This window comes from Artemia franciscana, chromosome 21 (genome assembly GCF_032884065.1).
Source record: "Artemia franciscana chromosome 21, ASM3288406v1, whole genome shotgun sequence".
NCBI classification, from domain to species: Eukaryota; Metazoa; Arthropoda; class Branchiopoda; order Anostraca; family Artemiidae; genus Artemia; species Artemia franciscana.
In genome coordinates, this window is record NC_088883.1 from 25,700,617 (window position 1) to 25,715,633 (window position 15,017).

At 32.1% G+C, this 15,017-nt stretch overlaps 1 protein-coding gene across 6 annotated transcripts in view; it reads right to left on the reverse strand.

Annotated features, from left to right (window-relative positions):
- Nucleotides 1–9,371: 9,371 nt before the first annotated feature.
- LOC136040562 (fibrillin-2-like) overlaps nucleotides 9,372–15,017 on the reverse strand; it is a 91,373-nt gene continuing 85,727 nt past the window's right edge. For all 6 annotated transcript variants that reach the window (XM_065724784.1, XM_065724783.1, XM_065724785.1 and 3 more), the window contains one exon: nucleotides 9,372–10,643. In XM_065724784.1, the coding sequence (XP_065580856.1) occupies nucleotides 10,402–10,643 (242 nt within the window). In that variant the 3' untranslated portion in view covers nucleotides 9,372–10,401. The remainder of the gene's footprint in view (nucleotides 10,644–15,017) is intronic.

Genomic DNA, 15,017 nt, shown 5'->3' on the forward strand with positions numbered 1-15,017 from the left:
TTGATTGACATCATTCGGTCGGAAAACCGGCTCAAGAGCATTGGGAAAATCCTTCCAGATTTATCAATTCGTACTGAGACTATCTTTTTTCATGCTGGAAAATTTTGTTGCCTTCTGCAACAATTTGGTCAAATCAGGACAAATTCTTGGTAAGATTGATCAATAAATGAAACCATTAATAGGGAATGCCAAAAACTTCATGATCTTTTAACATTGGTTTAAGGCTAACCCAGCTTATTTGATACTGCTCACCCAGGCTATGAAAAAAAACAAGAAAAATAGCGTCATCTGGCTCGCTATTGCTCTACAGCTTTTACAGAGGATAAGAAAATTACATCCTCCTTGGTGTTCTTATTATAGCTACAAAACATTGTTCGATAGCTGTAAAACATTGTTTAATGATAGCTACAAACAATTATCACTGCAGCTAATTCTAATAGATTTTTAGAGTGAATTTATAATATAGAACCATAACGAGTAGGCTAAAAAAGAAATATACCATTTAATTCTGAATTTAATCCTGCATCCAAATGTCAAAATCATTTTTGGTGCATATTAATTCCAGAAATTATTAGAAACTGGAATTTTCAGGTTGTGGGTTTAGAGAAACCAAGTTTTGGTTTAGTTTCTGTTCCAATCTGTATTTAGGATATCGGCTGCCTTATCTACAACCCCACAACCTGCCCCCAAATCCTTTTTTCCCTCAAAATCTTGATCTATCCAATGTAGGAGATGAGTTTCTGCTGTAAATAATTACTATATTTAAATACGCTTTTGAATTCTGAGTTGAATTGTATGTATATTTCCTAAATATCTTATAATTGTCTTCTATTGCAAATTAACCATTTTAGTTTTTATATAGCAATGGTTTTTGGCTCATGACAATTGTGTAAATTTCTTGAACAAATGAATATTGAGCTGCCCAAGATATAAACTAACTATTTGTTTTGTTATTCAATTCTTTAATTAAATATAATAAACATTTCTCTTGCAAATGCACTTATTATCTGTCTAGCAAGCATAGCAACCAATGCAAGAATCACACTGGCTAGAAAAATACGCAAGTCCCCCATGAAAAATGAAAAAATTCTGAAAGGAAATTCAAACATGAATTATATTATGTTTGATAGAGGTTCAAATTAACTACTCCTCATAATTTTTTTTTTTACTGTATATCATTATGTCAATTGGGCTTTAAAGTTGCTAAGATACTGTCCAGTAGAAAGAGGATATAAACAAATCTTCTAAACTGATTTTCACAATCCCATTAGACTCCAACTCCCCAGGTCAGCCTCCTTAGCAATCCCAACTTACTCTCCGATCCATGCTGTTAAAGAGAGGTTTCGTAAAAGTTTTATCCCCTTTATTCTGGAACACCTTAATAATAATTTGTGATTATGCACTTGCCAAATTCCCCTTTTCCTCTATTGCCGTTTTTATTTTTGATTTATTGTAATGTTTTTGTAATTCAATTATTAAGCTTACTGATTTGCCCTTTATCTTTGATGATTTGGCCTTTTTAATTTCTTTTTAATTTTAAATGTTTGACTTAATGTATTGATATGAATTTTTTTTCTTCTTAACTTTTACTGACATATAAAGCGATATCGGCTCTATAGAGCTTGTGATAGTCTTTGAAAATAAATTTTATCTTATGATATCTCTAAATAATTTTTTATTGTATTTCCTGGTTCTAATGATAGGGTTTCTCTGCACCCTATACTACGAGGTCCACAAGAGTTGCTAATATGCATCTTTATCTTATATTTAGATGAACATACTGATAAGATATGGTTTATAACCTTCCTGCAACAACACTCTCATCTTGTTATTGCCTTCTTTTGAATGCTAATACTCGAAAGTTTTAGTTAACATGATCAATAATGTGTTACCATGTACACTAGTAAGAAGCTTGCCCTCGTTGTCAACCATTATTTTTAGACTTATTACCATTATTAAGCTTATTACCATCTATCATTATTATGTATAAAAGTCAGGTTGGGCTCAGAGAATATATTACAAATACCTATGGGAATTTTGCTATTGCATATCCACCATTTTGTTGGTGGAAATTCTTGGGCACCCTAAAAATATTTAAGTTTTTACTTTCATGACAATGCACAATATATATCCTATAGTATCCCCATTACTACTTATTTCGGGGTTTAGATAATCATCTTTGAGAGCAATCAATGCAACAATAACCTTACTATATACTGTTACTTTCTTGAGGTATTTATTTGTATAATTAGGATTCTTTCCATAAAATGATTGATCGTGTTCTCTCTTGACAGGAGACCTTTTTAGTTCTCTTATTACGTATCCAGTACTAAATTCATTATGCCATCTTCTTTATGTCTTCTTTCAAATGCTAATACTTGAAAGAAGACCATACGATTTATCAGTCGGTTACGTGTTAAAAGAGTGTTAAGCAACAATTTTGCCCTTGTTATAAACCTTTTCTTTAAGGTCTGTTTCATCCTATCGATTTTTATCCAATCGAACAGACTTATTGAAGACTCAGTCACATTTAGTTATTTTCTAACCTCTGGGCTCCTTTTCAAAGGATTTACTCTCTGCACAGTGTAAACTCCATTTTGAACACTGTCTACTGTTTTTCTTCCCAAATAATATATTCCCGAATAAGCCCTAATTACTAACTTTTCAAGATTAGCTTTCCATTTTATTAAATTTTAACCTATTTTTCATTCTACATTATAAGATTTGTTCTCTATTTTTAGGGGAAACTCTCTGAATCTCCTCGTGAGCCTAAGAATCAACATCTACAATGAGCCCTTCATTTCCTGTATTAGGGTGGATTTTTAAACTCTAAGGCTGCTGGGTTTTTAGTGAAGCTACTTTAAAACAAAATTTTGCGGACATATTTTAGGGTAAAAGTGGAATATAATTATTAATAAAAAATCAAAACACTAATATTGAAAAAAAGAAAATTTTATTGGACTAACATTGAAAGAAAGTACAATTTAAGTCACTAAAATGTTAAAAGCAAAATATAGAACACCAATTAACGAAAGCAAAATTCATTATGAAACACAAAAAATGAAACATTTATTCTTTGATAAAGCCATTTTGATCCCCTACCTGTTAGGTTGAAGCCTGATACCTAGGAGAAATTGGGGGCAAACTGGGGCCCCTAAAGTGGCTGGTGGCAGGATTGGGACCCCTCAAGCTCTGAGACCCTACTGCCGTGGTTTGGAGGCAAGTGACTAAAATTATTTTTTTAAGAATAGCTGCATTATTTTTGTTTTTTAATGTTGTAGTATATTGAATTTTACTTTCATTACTTTTTTTCTTTTGATTTCGCTTTTTAACATTCTAGTAACTTGAATTTTGCTTTTTTCTATATTGGTGTATTGAGTTTAACTTTTTCTCAATTTAGTGTTTTTGATTTTATTGTTTTCATCTATAAATATCTTTTTTTCCCAATAAATACGTTTAACTTTAAACGTAATGTCACCATGACACTAAAACGTGGTTTAAAGAAACTTCTCAAACAACCCAATAATTATGAACTTCAAAAATCCCTTGAGATAGAGGGAGAGAAGGGCTCTCTGTTGGTGTGAAATCCAAGGCTCACATGAGGTCATAGGTAGTTCATTCTTGAAAGGACCAATTTGATATATTAGATTAAAATATAGCCAAATGCAAAACAGGAAATCTTGAAACGTGATTAAGTAGGGTTTTTTGGGAAATATATTCTTTCTAAAGAAAACAACAGGTATAGTAAAAACTAGAGTTCATGTTATGCAGAGAGTAGCCCCCCCCCCTTGAAAAGGGGCCCATGGGTTAGAGACAGTCCAAAAGTGACTGAGACTATAATAAGTCTGTTCGATCAGAAAAAAGTTAGGATTATGGAAACCTAAGAGTATTGGTTGAACGCGAGGGTGAACTTCTTGCTTATGGGTCTGATGGCATGTTACCAATTGATAAATCATATGGTCATCTTTCAAGGATTGGCATTCGAAAGAAATAAAATAAAACAGCCATACTGGTGTACTAATGTTATAATTACTGAGAATATTTATCAATTTGCATGAACTGCAATCCAATGCACAAGCAATGTAATCATAGATGATATAATGGTGAGCAAAATAAAAAGGGTATTGGTAGATAATACTTTTAATGAATATAAAGCTAAATTGATTAAAAGAAAAGTGTCTGGAAACGTTATTTGTGTTAATGATGGTGAATCAAGAGACACCGTCGTCATTAAACACAATAATAGGAATGTTGAAACACACGATGATTTTGAAGACAAGGCCGCAAGGAAAGCTGCTTATGATTCAAAATGGGATAATAAATATTATACTTCTTATGAGCAAAGAGAAGACACAAAGTGTACTGTGAAGAAAAAATATGATGAATCCTTTAATGAAAAGAATGCAAAACATGCAAATGAATACCGAAGATAGTGTGTGAACATAGTAAGGTCATCATAGCATTGCATTCTCTAAAAGACCAACATCTGGACTATGGAATAAACAGAGATGGAGACTTTATTGGAAATGTATGTGTGTACTGTCATGAGAGTAGAAACTTCTTTGTAAGAACTTTTTGTTAAATTTCTTTGGAGTGCCCAAGAATTTCCACCGGTAGAATAGTGGATATGCAAGAGTAACAAGTTCAAAGAGGCTAGTGCTCAAAGATAATGGAAGCCTGGAACTAATACTTGACGACGAATGCAAGCATCTTGCTAGAGCATATGGTAGCATATTATATATCAATAAATCATATTACCAAAATTTCTCGGTTGCTAGCATTCAGACCAAGGCAAGAAAAAGACAGGCGTACTGCTGTAGCAATGTTATAAACTATATATGGCTTATAACCATTTAGGGTATTATTTATTAAAGAAAAATGTAATAATAGTCATTAAAATTACAAGTAAAATAAAATGAACATTGACAGATAATATTTGTAGCGAAAGATGAATTGATGAAAAGAAAAACTACTGCGTATATTAACAGTATTAATGTTGATGAACCATGACATACAACCATTCAACCCAATAATAATAGTAATGAAACGCATGATGAGCTTATGGATGAGAGCTCAGAAGAATAAATGTATAACCCAAGATTTAATAATGAATATTGTGTTGAATACAACACAAGAGAAAAGAAAATGTGTCATGTCAAGAGAGAACTTGCCAAATTACTCTGTGGTAGAGATTCTAAGCCTCTAAAGTTATTCAATGATATCAACTTTATGTAATATATTTTCTTTAAGTTTTTGTCTATTAGTATTTTTTCATTTATTAATATTTCTTATTATTTGCTCATTATGTTTTCATTTATTAGTATTTGTTTCATTATTTTTTTTGCATTAAGTAGTTATAGTTCTTTTATTTTTAGGATTACGTCTGTTAAAGGAATGCATAAGACTATAGAGAAATAACAATATTAGCGATAAATAAAAGAAAAAAATTAATAAATGGAAAAACCAAATGTTAAAGGGATTTTAAAAGGTATGGTGTTAAAAGAGTTTAAAATAATTAAAGAATAGACCATTTTTATCATAATGGTGCTACTATGCTGTATATCATCTTATGTGAAATGTTATTTTTTCGCAGACAAAAGGGCCAAATGGTTGATTCACTGTCTAAAATGAATAACTCAAGCTGTCAAAATGTAGAATTCTCATTTAATTATTTGCTCTTAGTATGTTTTGATCAAATAAATTTCTCCATGATAAGATAGTAACTTTAACAATAAAACTTTATATCTAAAAGTTTTTAAACTGAAGGATAAATCGAAACATTAAAAAATAAAATTTTTAAAAATCAAAAAATTTTAAAATTTAAACTTTAAAAGTTAAAAAATTAAAACATAAACTTTAAAAATCCCGTAAAATCTTAGGAGGAAAGGGCTCTCTGCAGGTGTGGAATCTGAGACTTAGGATGAGGGTTCAGAGGATTCTTCTTAAAAAAAGACCAACTCTCATGATTCTAAATAATTATCGGCTAAATTAGATAAAATGGAACCACCCTGAAAATCCCTTCTCCGCGGTAAGCTAGTAAATGGAGAAAGAAATTTGTCAGAAATCCTTAGAAATGGGTTATACACGGCTTGAAGTGAATCAAAGGAGCTCGTATTATTTCTGCACAAACAAAAAAAAGGCCGAATTGGTGATTCACTGTCTAAAGTGAATAACTCAATCTGTTAAACTAAAAAAAGTTATACTAAAACATTAAACATCTTAAATGTATGAAAGCTAAAAGTTAAACTTTAAATGTACTTTGAAATAGAAGAACGGATGGTCTCTTTGTAGGTGTGGAGTCTAAGACTAACGAGGGGGTAAAGAGAGTTCTTCCTTAAAAACAACTCTTACAATCATAGGTAGCGCACAGGTGCTGCCTAATTAAGAGTGATGTGGACACAATGTATTATTTTGTTCTGTTTAGACTATGGCACTTCATATCGAAGGTGTTGTCGCAGAAACTTCAAAAGTGCTCGTTAGATTAGAAATTGAAAGGGCTAGTGCCCTTTTAAATAGTCAAAAGTTATTGGATGGCATTTAAAGGCCCTCCAACACTTACCATTTCCCCAAAAATCCAATAAAAAATTTGAAATAGGAATTTTGTTCAGCGTAATTAAGTGTTTCAGAAATTATGTCTTTAAGTATGACAACCCTGCCCAACCCCCAGGGCAAGGGCTATAATTTATATTCTGGGGGCATATAAGATTTATATAGAAAAGGTGATCGTAGAAACTTTAGAAGGGGCTTTTTGAAATGGTAGTCGGGAGTTCTAGTGTACTTTTTAAGATTCAGAATGATCAAAGGGTGGATACCCTCCAACTGCATCTCTTATTTCTACGAAAAAAATCTGATAAAAATTTTGACATGACCACTTATTGTCTTAGAAACTTCGAAAAAAGCTCATTTGATTGGAGATTGAAAGGGCCATTTTTAATAGCTGAAAGTTATTTGAGGGCATCTAAATCGCTTCCCATGCCCACCATTTCCGCAAACACATCCAATAAAAATTTTATTGTTCTTATTAATTTTTAATAGCTATTTTGTTCAAAGTAATTGAAAGGTCCAGATATTATGTCTTTTAGGATGACAACTCCCCAGAGCTCCCAGGACGAGGGTTATAAGTTATACCCTCGGGGCATATAAGGTATATCTATATACAATACTTTTGACGGGGCTCATTGGATTGGTAATCAGAAGTTCTAATGCTCTTTTTAAGATTGAAAGTCATCCGCAATCCCCACCCACACCACGTATTTTCCAAAATTGCATCTGATAGAAATTTTGAGACGGCCATTTGTTGTCAAAGGAACTTCAAAAACAGCTTATTTGTTTGGAAATTAAAAGAACCAGTTCCTTTTTAATAGTAAAAAGTGTTTTAAGGGCGACTAACCTCATTTCTACACCCACCGTTCCACCAAACACATCCAATAAAAATTTTATTATTCTTATTAATTTTTAATAGCTATTTTGTTCAAAGTAATTGAAAGGTCCAGATATTATGTCTTTTAGGATGACAACCCCCTAGAGCTCCCAGGACGAGGGTTATAAGTTTTGCCCTCGGGGCTTATAAGGTATATCTATATACAATACTTTTGACGGGGCTCATTGGATTGGTAATCAGAAGCTCTAATGCTCTTTTTAAGATTGAAAGTCATCAGTAATCCCTACCCACACCACGTATTTCCCGAAATTACATCTGATAGAAATTTTGAGATGGCCATTTGTTGTCAAAGGAACTTCAAAAACAGCTTATTTGTTTGGAAATTAAAAGAACCAGTTCCTTTTTTATAGTAAAAAGTGTTTTGAGGGCAACTAACCTCATTTCTACTCCCACAATTCCACCAAACACATCCAATAACAATTTTGAGATAGCCATTTCGTTCAACGTAATTGAAAGGTCCCGAAATTATGTCTCTGAGGATGACATCAACCACAGCCCTCGGGACAAGGGTCTTAAGTCATGCCCTGGGGGTATATATGTAAATATATATATATATATATATATATATATATATATATATATATATATATATATATATATATATATATATATATATATATATATATATATATATATATATATATATATATATATATATGTATATATATATATAAATATATATATATATATATAATTTATTATTCTGTAATTATTATTAATATCTCTTTTGTATTGTTCTCTATTTGTTTTTATTCTAGTGATGATTGGGTTAGTTGTATAATTTATAAATTTTGTACTGGTTGTGTTTTCCAAGCATATTTGTGCTTTGTTTGTGACCAGTCGTCAAGCCGGCATGAATTATTTTAGTAAGGATATTGATGTTGAAAAATTCTTGTTGTCGAGTTAAACCGAACCAAGAAAAATTCTTGTATCAAAAGCTGACGTAAAAACAGCCATGTTGAAGAAATATCACTAAATAAATAAACAAATTAAAAAAAATAATCCACAAAAAATCTACCTGGAAGAAAAATTCCCAGATTATTTAAGTGTTTGTGAACTTAATACCCCACTAGGTTCCTGGTATGTTGAATCTAAACCGTTTTGAAAACAATAATTCAGTTTAACTCTTTTGATTTGGTTCAAAGCTTCTACATTCACAAAGGTGGAATTGTGAAACTTCTGTTTCACAAAAATATCACTGAATAATAAAAAAATTTAAACAAAAAATAATCCAGAAAAATCCATATGGAAGAAAAATTGCCAGAATATTTTGGCAAACATTTAAGCGATCTGTGGATTCTATCGAACAAAGGTTCAGCAAATGGAAAACAACTTGAGCAGCAAAGTAGTTATTAAGGGGCATATTATCCATGTAATCCCCAAGGATCTGTAGATAACAAAATTAATTTCTTTATGGAATTAATTAAAAAAAATTTCAACAAAAAAGGTTTTTCAAAGAAAAGTCTGGAACTCTGTTAAACCAAAAATGAGCAAAAATAGAATAAAATAATCTACCAAGCGTAAAACTACCACAAATCAGCATCAATAAATAAATGAAACCCAAAACGAACAGATATTACAACAAATAATCGTGTCAGAATCAAAAAGTAGAAATTAACATGATTAAGTGTCACAATCCCTATGCTTTCTCTTGGCCAGAACATAATTTACACTTTACTGAAAAAAAAACTGAATGCACATTGTCAGTTTAATATAAACATGCTCATATTGATTATTTAAAATCTTAATAATTTTCAATTTAATGAAGTTATAAAAGTGAAAACATTTGTTTTTTCAGCAAAGTACAAATTATTTTCTAACCTTGAGAAGACGTAGGGGTTGTGATCCCTAATCATATTAATTTCTGTTTGTTTTGAGTTTAATTCAGTTCATTCGGGTTTATTAAAAAAAAATTCAATAAATCAATTTATTTATTGATGGTCATGTCTGATAGTTTTACGCTTGGAAGATTATTTGACTTTATTTTTGAAAATTTTTGGCTTAATTGAGTACTGTAATTTTGTTTGAAAAACTTGTTTTGTGGATTTTTTTTAGATTAGTTGCTCAGACAAATATTTACACTCCGAATTTAGGACGTTACCATTGTTTTAAAAACTTTTACGTATAACATTTAAAAGCAAACAGTGAGGAGAGTTATGGGGGCAATATCCCCCACTATTTCTTGGATAGGCCTGTACCATCTTTTACGAGAAAGTAAGAAGTGACATAAAAGTTTAAAACAAATAGAAACTGTTCATTATATGAGGAGGGCTACTGCTTACTCCTGTCCTCACTTTTTATGCTCAAGTCTGACGTTTTGTTCCAATCCCCGAACAATAAGGGCCGTTAAAAAAAACATGAAACAGAAATATATTACAGGTCGATAAAATCCGGCCAACAATGATTTATAGAAACAAGAATCTCACATTCTGAAGGTTAGAGTGTCATTTGCACTTTACTGAAAACAATTTATATTTCTAGCAATGCACTTTATTTGTCATTGCAAGAACAACAACTTTCTTTGAGAAACAAACGAATATTAAATAAAAGGTGCACAAGCATTGTAATATCTGTGAGCTATAAGATAAGATATAACACAACATTCAAGTTGAAAATCAACAAAAGATAGCTCCAGGACTTCTCTCACATTTAATGAAAGCCATCTTCATTGCCACTAAATTTTCTAATTGCTCCTGATGAAGCACTCTTAGGACTTCAAATTAGCTGCAGTTATGCAGTTTTTAAGTGGCCAGTAAGGCCAAAAAGACTGGCAGTTAGAACTTAAGATTAGTTTGCCAAGACTGGACATTTAGGAAAGAAGCTTATCAAAACGGCAAAAGTAACCATTCCTATTAAGCATATTAATTAAAAAAAAAAAAAAAATCAACAACAGAATTTATTGAGTTCAATGCTGCACACTGAAAAACTGCATAATTAGACTTTGAATGTTTTCCTTTTAACTAGAGCTCAAAAGTTTCTTGAATTTGTTCTGATGGACTTACTAGTTTTTGATTGGCCAAAAAATATAGAGATTGACAAATTTGTTCTTGAAGTAAAAAGTTAAGCAATCTAATAGGTAGTGTCAAAATTGTACCAATCAGAAGAAAAGGTGACATGAGAACGTTGAAAACAGCAACTGAAATGAAAACCATTGCATTTTTCAATACTTCCCATTTACTTTTGGAGCCACTTGGCTTAAGATCTGTAAAAAATGAAAGAATGTGAGGGCAATATGCAATTGTTCTTGGAAATAAAAGAAGTCAAAAATTATGATCCATTAGGACGGTTTAGTGTCGTATGAAACCAATATCATGAAAGCTAAATCTGCTAAATAAGACAACTAAAGCCCTTTTTAATAGTTTAATATTTGCTTTTTTACCATAGGTATTTTAAACATATGTAAGAATGACATAGGAAATAGCAAGAAACTATAATCTTTCAACAAACATATGTCAAAGAGATTACTTACCATACTACAACAACTCAAGCCTTACCATAAAAAGTCTTCTTTCAATTATATAATCCCAAATTTTCTCATCTGAGTGTTATATAACTCCCACACCTTTATCAAGAGTTAATACAGTCTCAAACTAAGAGTTCATCATTCCTTCACAGGCTCTTTATCATCAAGTTAGGCTCCACTCCTATGTATAGCTGGGAGCAGTCCAGGCTATAAATTTTCTCTCAATATCCTACCATGCCGAAAAAATACCCTGAATTTACATCAGGAAGCATCTTACATATCATCTGCTATCTTATCCACAACCATCATTTCATATCTCCCTAATTTATAGTTTAATAACATCCTTAGTTTCGCTTCTTTTCTCTTACTCTTGCAAGAGAAATTAAACAAATACCATTCTTCCTTCTTCTAAGCTTGCTAATGTTCCTGGCTTATTTTTCAATTTTCCTCCAGATTCCTGCATTACAAAATATTTTCCTTTAATTTTTATCCATCTTCTACCTTATAAAATTTTAAATTTAAAATTTCACTTCCAAATATTCTTGTAATGTTCCTATTATATTATCATCCTGGAGTCTATAAACCCTGAACTATCCGATAAGTAATCCTAAATAATAATATTTCCTTCCTAAATATAGCTTCAAATTAACCCAGGACTCTACTACGGAACTTCTATAAACCCCAATGTCTTGTTTGGGTCAAGTCAGTCTTTGATTAAGCCAACATGATCAATAAGATCCAGTTGCTTACCATCGAGCAAGTACCATATTTATACTGGCCATTCTAAGAATAACTTCCATGTTTAGTGTAACTAAGTTAGTGTTTTTAAAAAATTATAGCAGGTTATTACCATTTCTATTTTCCTTTACTGTAAAGCTGCTTAAGCTTAGCAGCAAAATGTTTCTAATTGTACTAACAAGGGCATTCGCTTCTCCTGATAGAAACAAAAATCTATATCTACGTTAGATCTTGTCTATTTGCTTCTACAACTGAATGTAAAAATGTATTTGAGTCAATATTCTTGTTGTCATTCAATTTCACTCGTTGATTCATTTGTGAATACATTAGGACTTGGTGATTTGTACTTTGTAGTTATATTGTGCATAACTAGAATTCAAATTTTTGCCGGGGAGAAGAATATCATCCAGAAAGGTAAAATCAACATAAAATCAAAGCAGACTAAATTCGTCATTTAAAATCTCAGTAAAATAGTATTCATCCAACGTCTTCCCGTGTTACAATTTTCCTATGGTCTAACTGATACAAATCGTCTAAGGACCTCAAGGAATTAAAGGTCCCACCAGTGCAGACCCCAGACTAAATCTCTTTTACAGTTTAGAAAAACGATTAAGCTAGCTTACAAACCGACAACACGAAGCTCCGGTGACACTAAGTTGATTGGAAGCTTTGTACAAGCCAGGTCCCACCTTACTTAGTGCCAGGTTTTCAGCACCTGGTGATGCACTACTATTAACAAGATTAAATTTTACTAGATCTCTTACCGTCAACCCAGTCTCATGACTGCGAATATTGTAGTACCATGCAAAGGCAATCCACGATCCAATAAGATGGAATGGAATAGACTTATGGCTGCAAATCGTACAGAAACATTGTTTCTCTGGGGAGTTGATTTACTGGGATTATTTTAAAAACGATCAGATATCATTTTTTTAAACAAGTTTTTTCTACTGAAAGTAATAAAATAATTATTCTGCCCTCTTTTCAATACTCCGCTTTTTATGATAAAGTTCAACCTTATGTCCAAATTCTTCAAGAACGGCTCCTGGAACGCAAGGGCCGTTTAATAGGGGTCAGAAGGTTTTTTAAGAGTACTAAGAAACTTTACCATGAATAAAGGGGTTTTGAGGAGGGGGCATCCCCCCTCAGATACGGAAAAATTTCTGTTCGTTTTAACTTTCATTGTTTCTCTTTACTTTCAGTAGAAAACACTTTCGTTTTATTTAAAACTTACTTGAAATATATTCTAATCCGTTTAAGTTCGGTAGTTTCTATTTTAGCCTATACAGCTGACTTTATCCTTCCAATATCCACCTCTCTTTTTTGTAAGGGTGATTGAATATATGAGTCAATGAATTTCTTTTTCCTGACACTCGTATTTTGCTTTACTTCTTGGACAATATTTACAAAAGAAGAGCCTAGAAATGTTGATCATTGTTTAATTTTTGAACGTTAATGACAAATTTAATAACCTTCCCTGAATAATTCTTGACTCCAACGATTGTAAATTTATAAAAAAAGATGTTTTGGATTGTTTTGTTAGGGTCTCACTCCCATTTGTAAGTGCTTTTTTCATTGTTTTTATTTCGTGTTTTATCAACGAAATTCGTTCAAAATATACTGCGCTCGTGCATTCCTGACTCTTCAAAAGTTTCTTAATTCGGAAAGTTTATATTTTTAACATGTAACATCTGAAATAAAAATAGTTTTAATCAGCATTAAACGCAAATCAAATCAGTTTTTAATTAAAAGAAATAGCTCTTTTCCAACTTCGTTCTGTGCTCTATTTATTCTCTTTATCAGTTTTATTTGAAGGAAAAAGACTTGATTTAATAAGAAAACAAGGCTTAATCAAAACTCTTATTCTAAGGGATCTAACGAATCTAAAACCATTTCTCTAATCTTTAAATTTTATCATTTATTACCAAAAGAAAAAAACTAATTGGAAATACTTTTTCTAAACTTACTTGTCGTAGTAGTTGTTGCCAATGTTGTCGTAGTCAGTGTTGGTGTCGTGGTTAGTGTTGTTGTCGTGGTTGGTGTTGTTGTCGTGGTTGGTGTTTTAGTCGGTGTTGTTGTCGTGGTTGGAGTTGTAGTCGGTGTTGTTGTCGTGGTTGGTGTTGTAGTCGGTGTTGTTGTCGTGGTTAGTGTTGTAGGCGGTGTTGTTGTCGTGGTTAGTGTTGTAGTCGGTGTTGTTTTCGTGGTTGGTGTTGTTGTAGTTCCCGGTGTGGTGGTTATTGGTGTAGTTGTCGTTGGAGTTGTCGTTGTTATAGCAGGAGCTAGCAGAAGAAGAAAGTATTTTAAGTTAGTGAAGGATATGAAAAGTATCCTTAAATACAAAACAACGAGACTAGCAATTTTTACATGGAGCATATGAAATTTTTTTAGTAAATTTGGCACTTGCTAGCACAGCATGCTTTTTCTGTCAAAACATTTCTTTTTGATTAAATATGCCTTCTTCTAAAAGCCGTTTATTCAATTCTGTCTCTGTGTAGGCCAATTTGCGCTGATGAGAGCCCAACTGAGACCAATCCAGATACACAAAAAGCCCCGACACTTTCTACACATATGCTTGAATTTAGTATGCTCCCCGTTCCATAATAAATACCATCTTATGCAACGAATGAAGATTTAAATATCGTTGCAAACCAAAAACTAAACTAGAAACTAGAAAGTCTTGGACTAGAGCTCCAGTAAAAAAAATTAGAATTCGGTATTTTTAGCTGGCTAGATAATTACTCACCACAGGCCATCTTTTATAGTTTTGCTATTAAGATCTTTGACGATATCTCATACCTAGGCCTCCCTACCGGCATCTATATTCACCATGATTGCAGTCTTCTAAGTACTTACACTTCTCTCCAATATCTGCCTCTTATGGTTCAATTTTTTTTTCGAAAAGTAGTTTTGCTGCCTAATATTTTATATGTTACAGCTTTCTGGAAGATTTTTACTAAATTTATGAGCAAAATTGAGTCCACCCTCTTCTGTTTCTCCGAATATCTGCTCCACACATTCATGAAAACAAGCAGAAATTACTGCCCCTGAAATTCATGATAAGTATAAAAAAAATTACAAGTCAGTCATGGTGTCGAGAATTTTATTTATATTTTGTTGATTTCTTTTCCTTTTTTCTAGTATTGGGGTGTAATTTAACACAATTGTGGGTTGTTTGCTAGCATAAATGATGTTTTTTCTCGTTCTTTGTCTTTTTTTCCATTTAGGATCGGTCCTTCTCATATTTTCGCAGACGGATTGTCAATTAAATAAAAAAAGCACACTAAAACAAACAAAACCTTCTCACCGAATATTTGCCTCTAACCTCTTTTCAGAAAAGCTATTTCAACCGTTTTACCTCACCAGTTCTTACAAGGC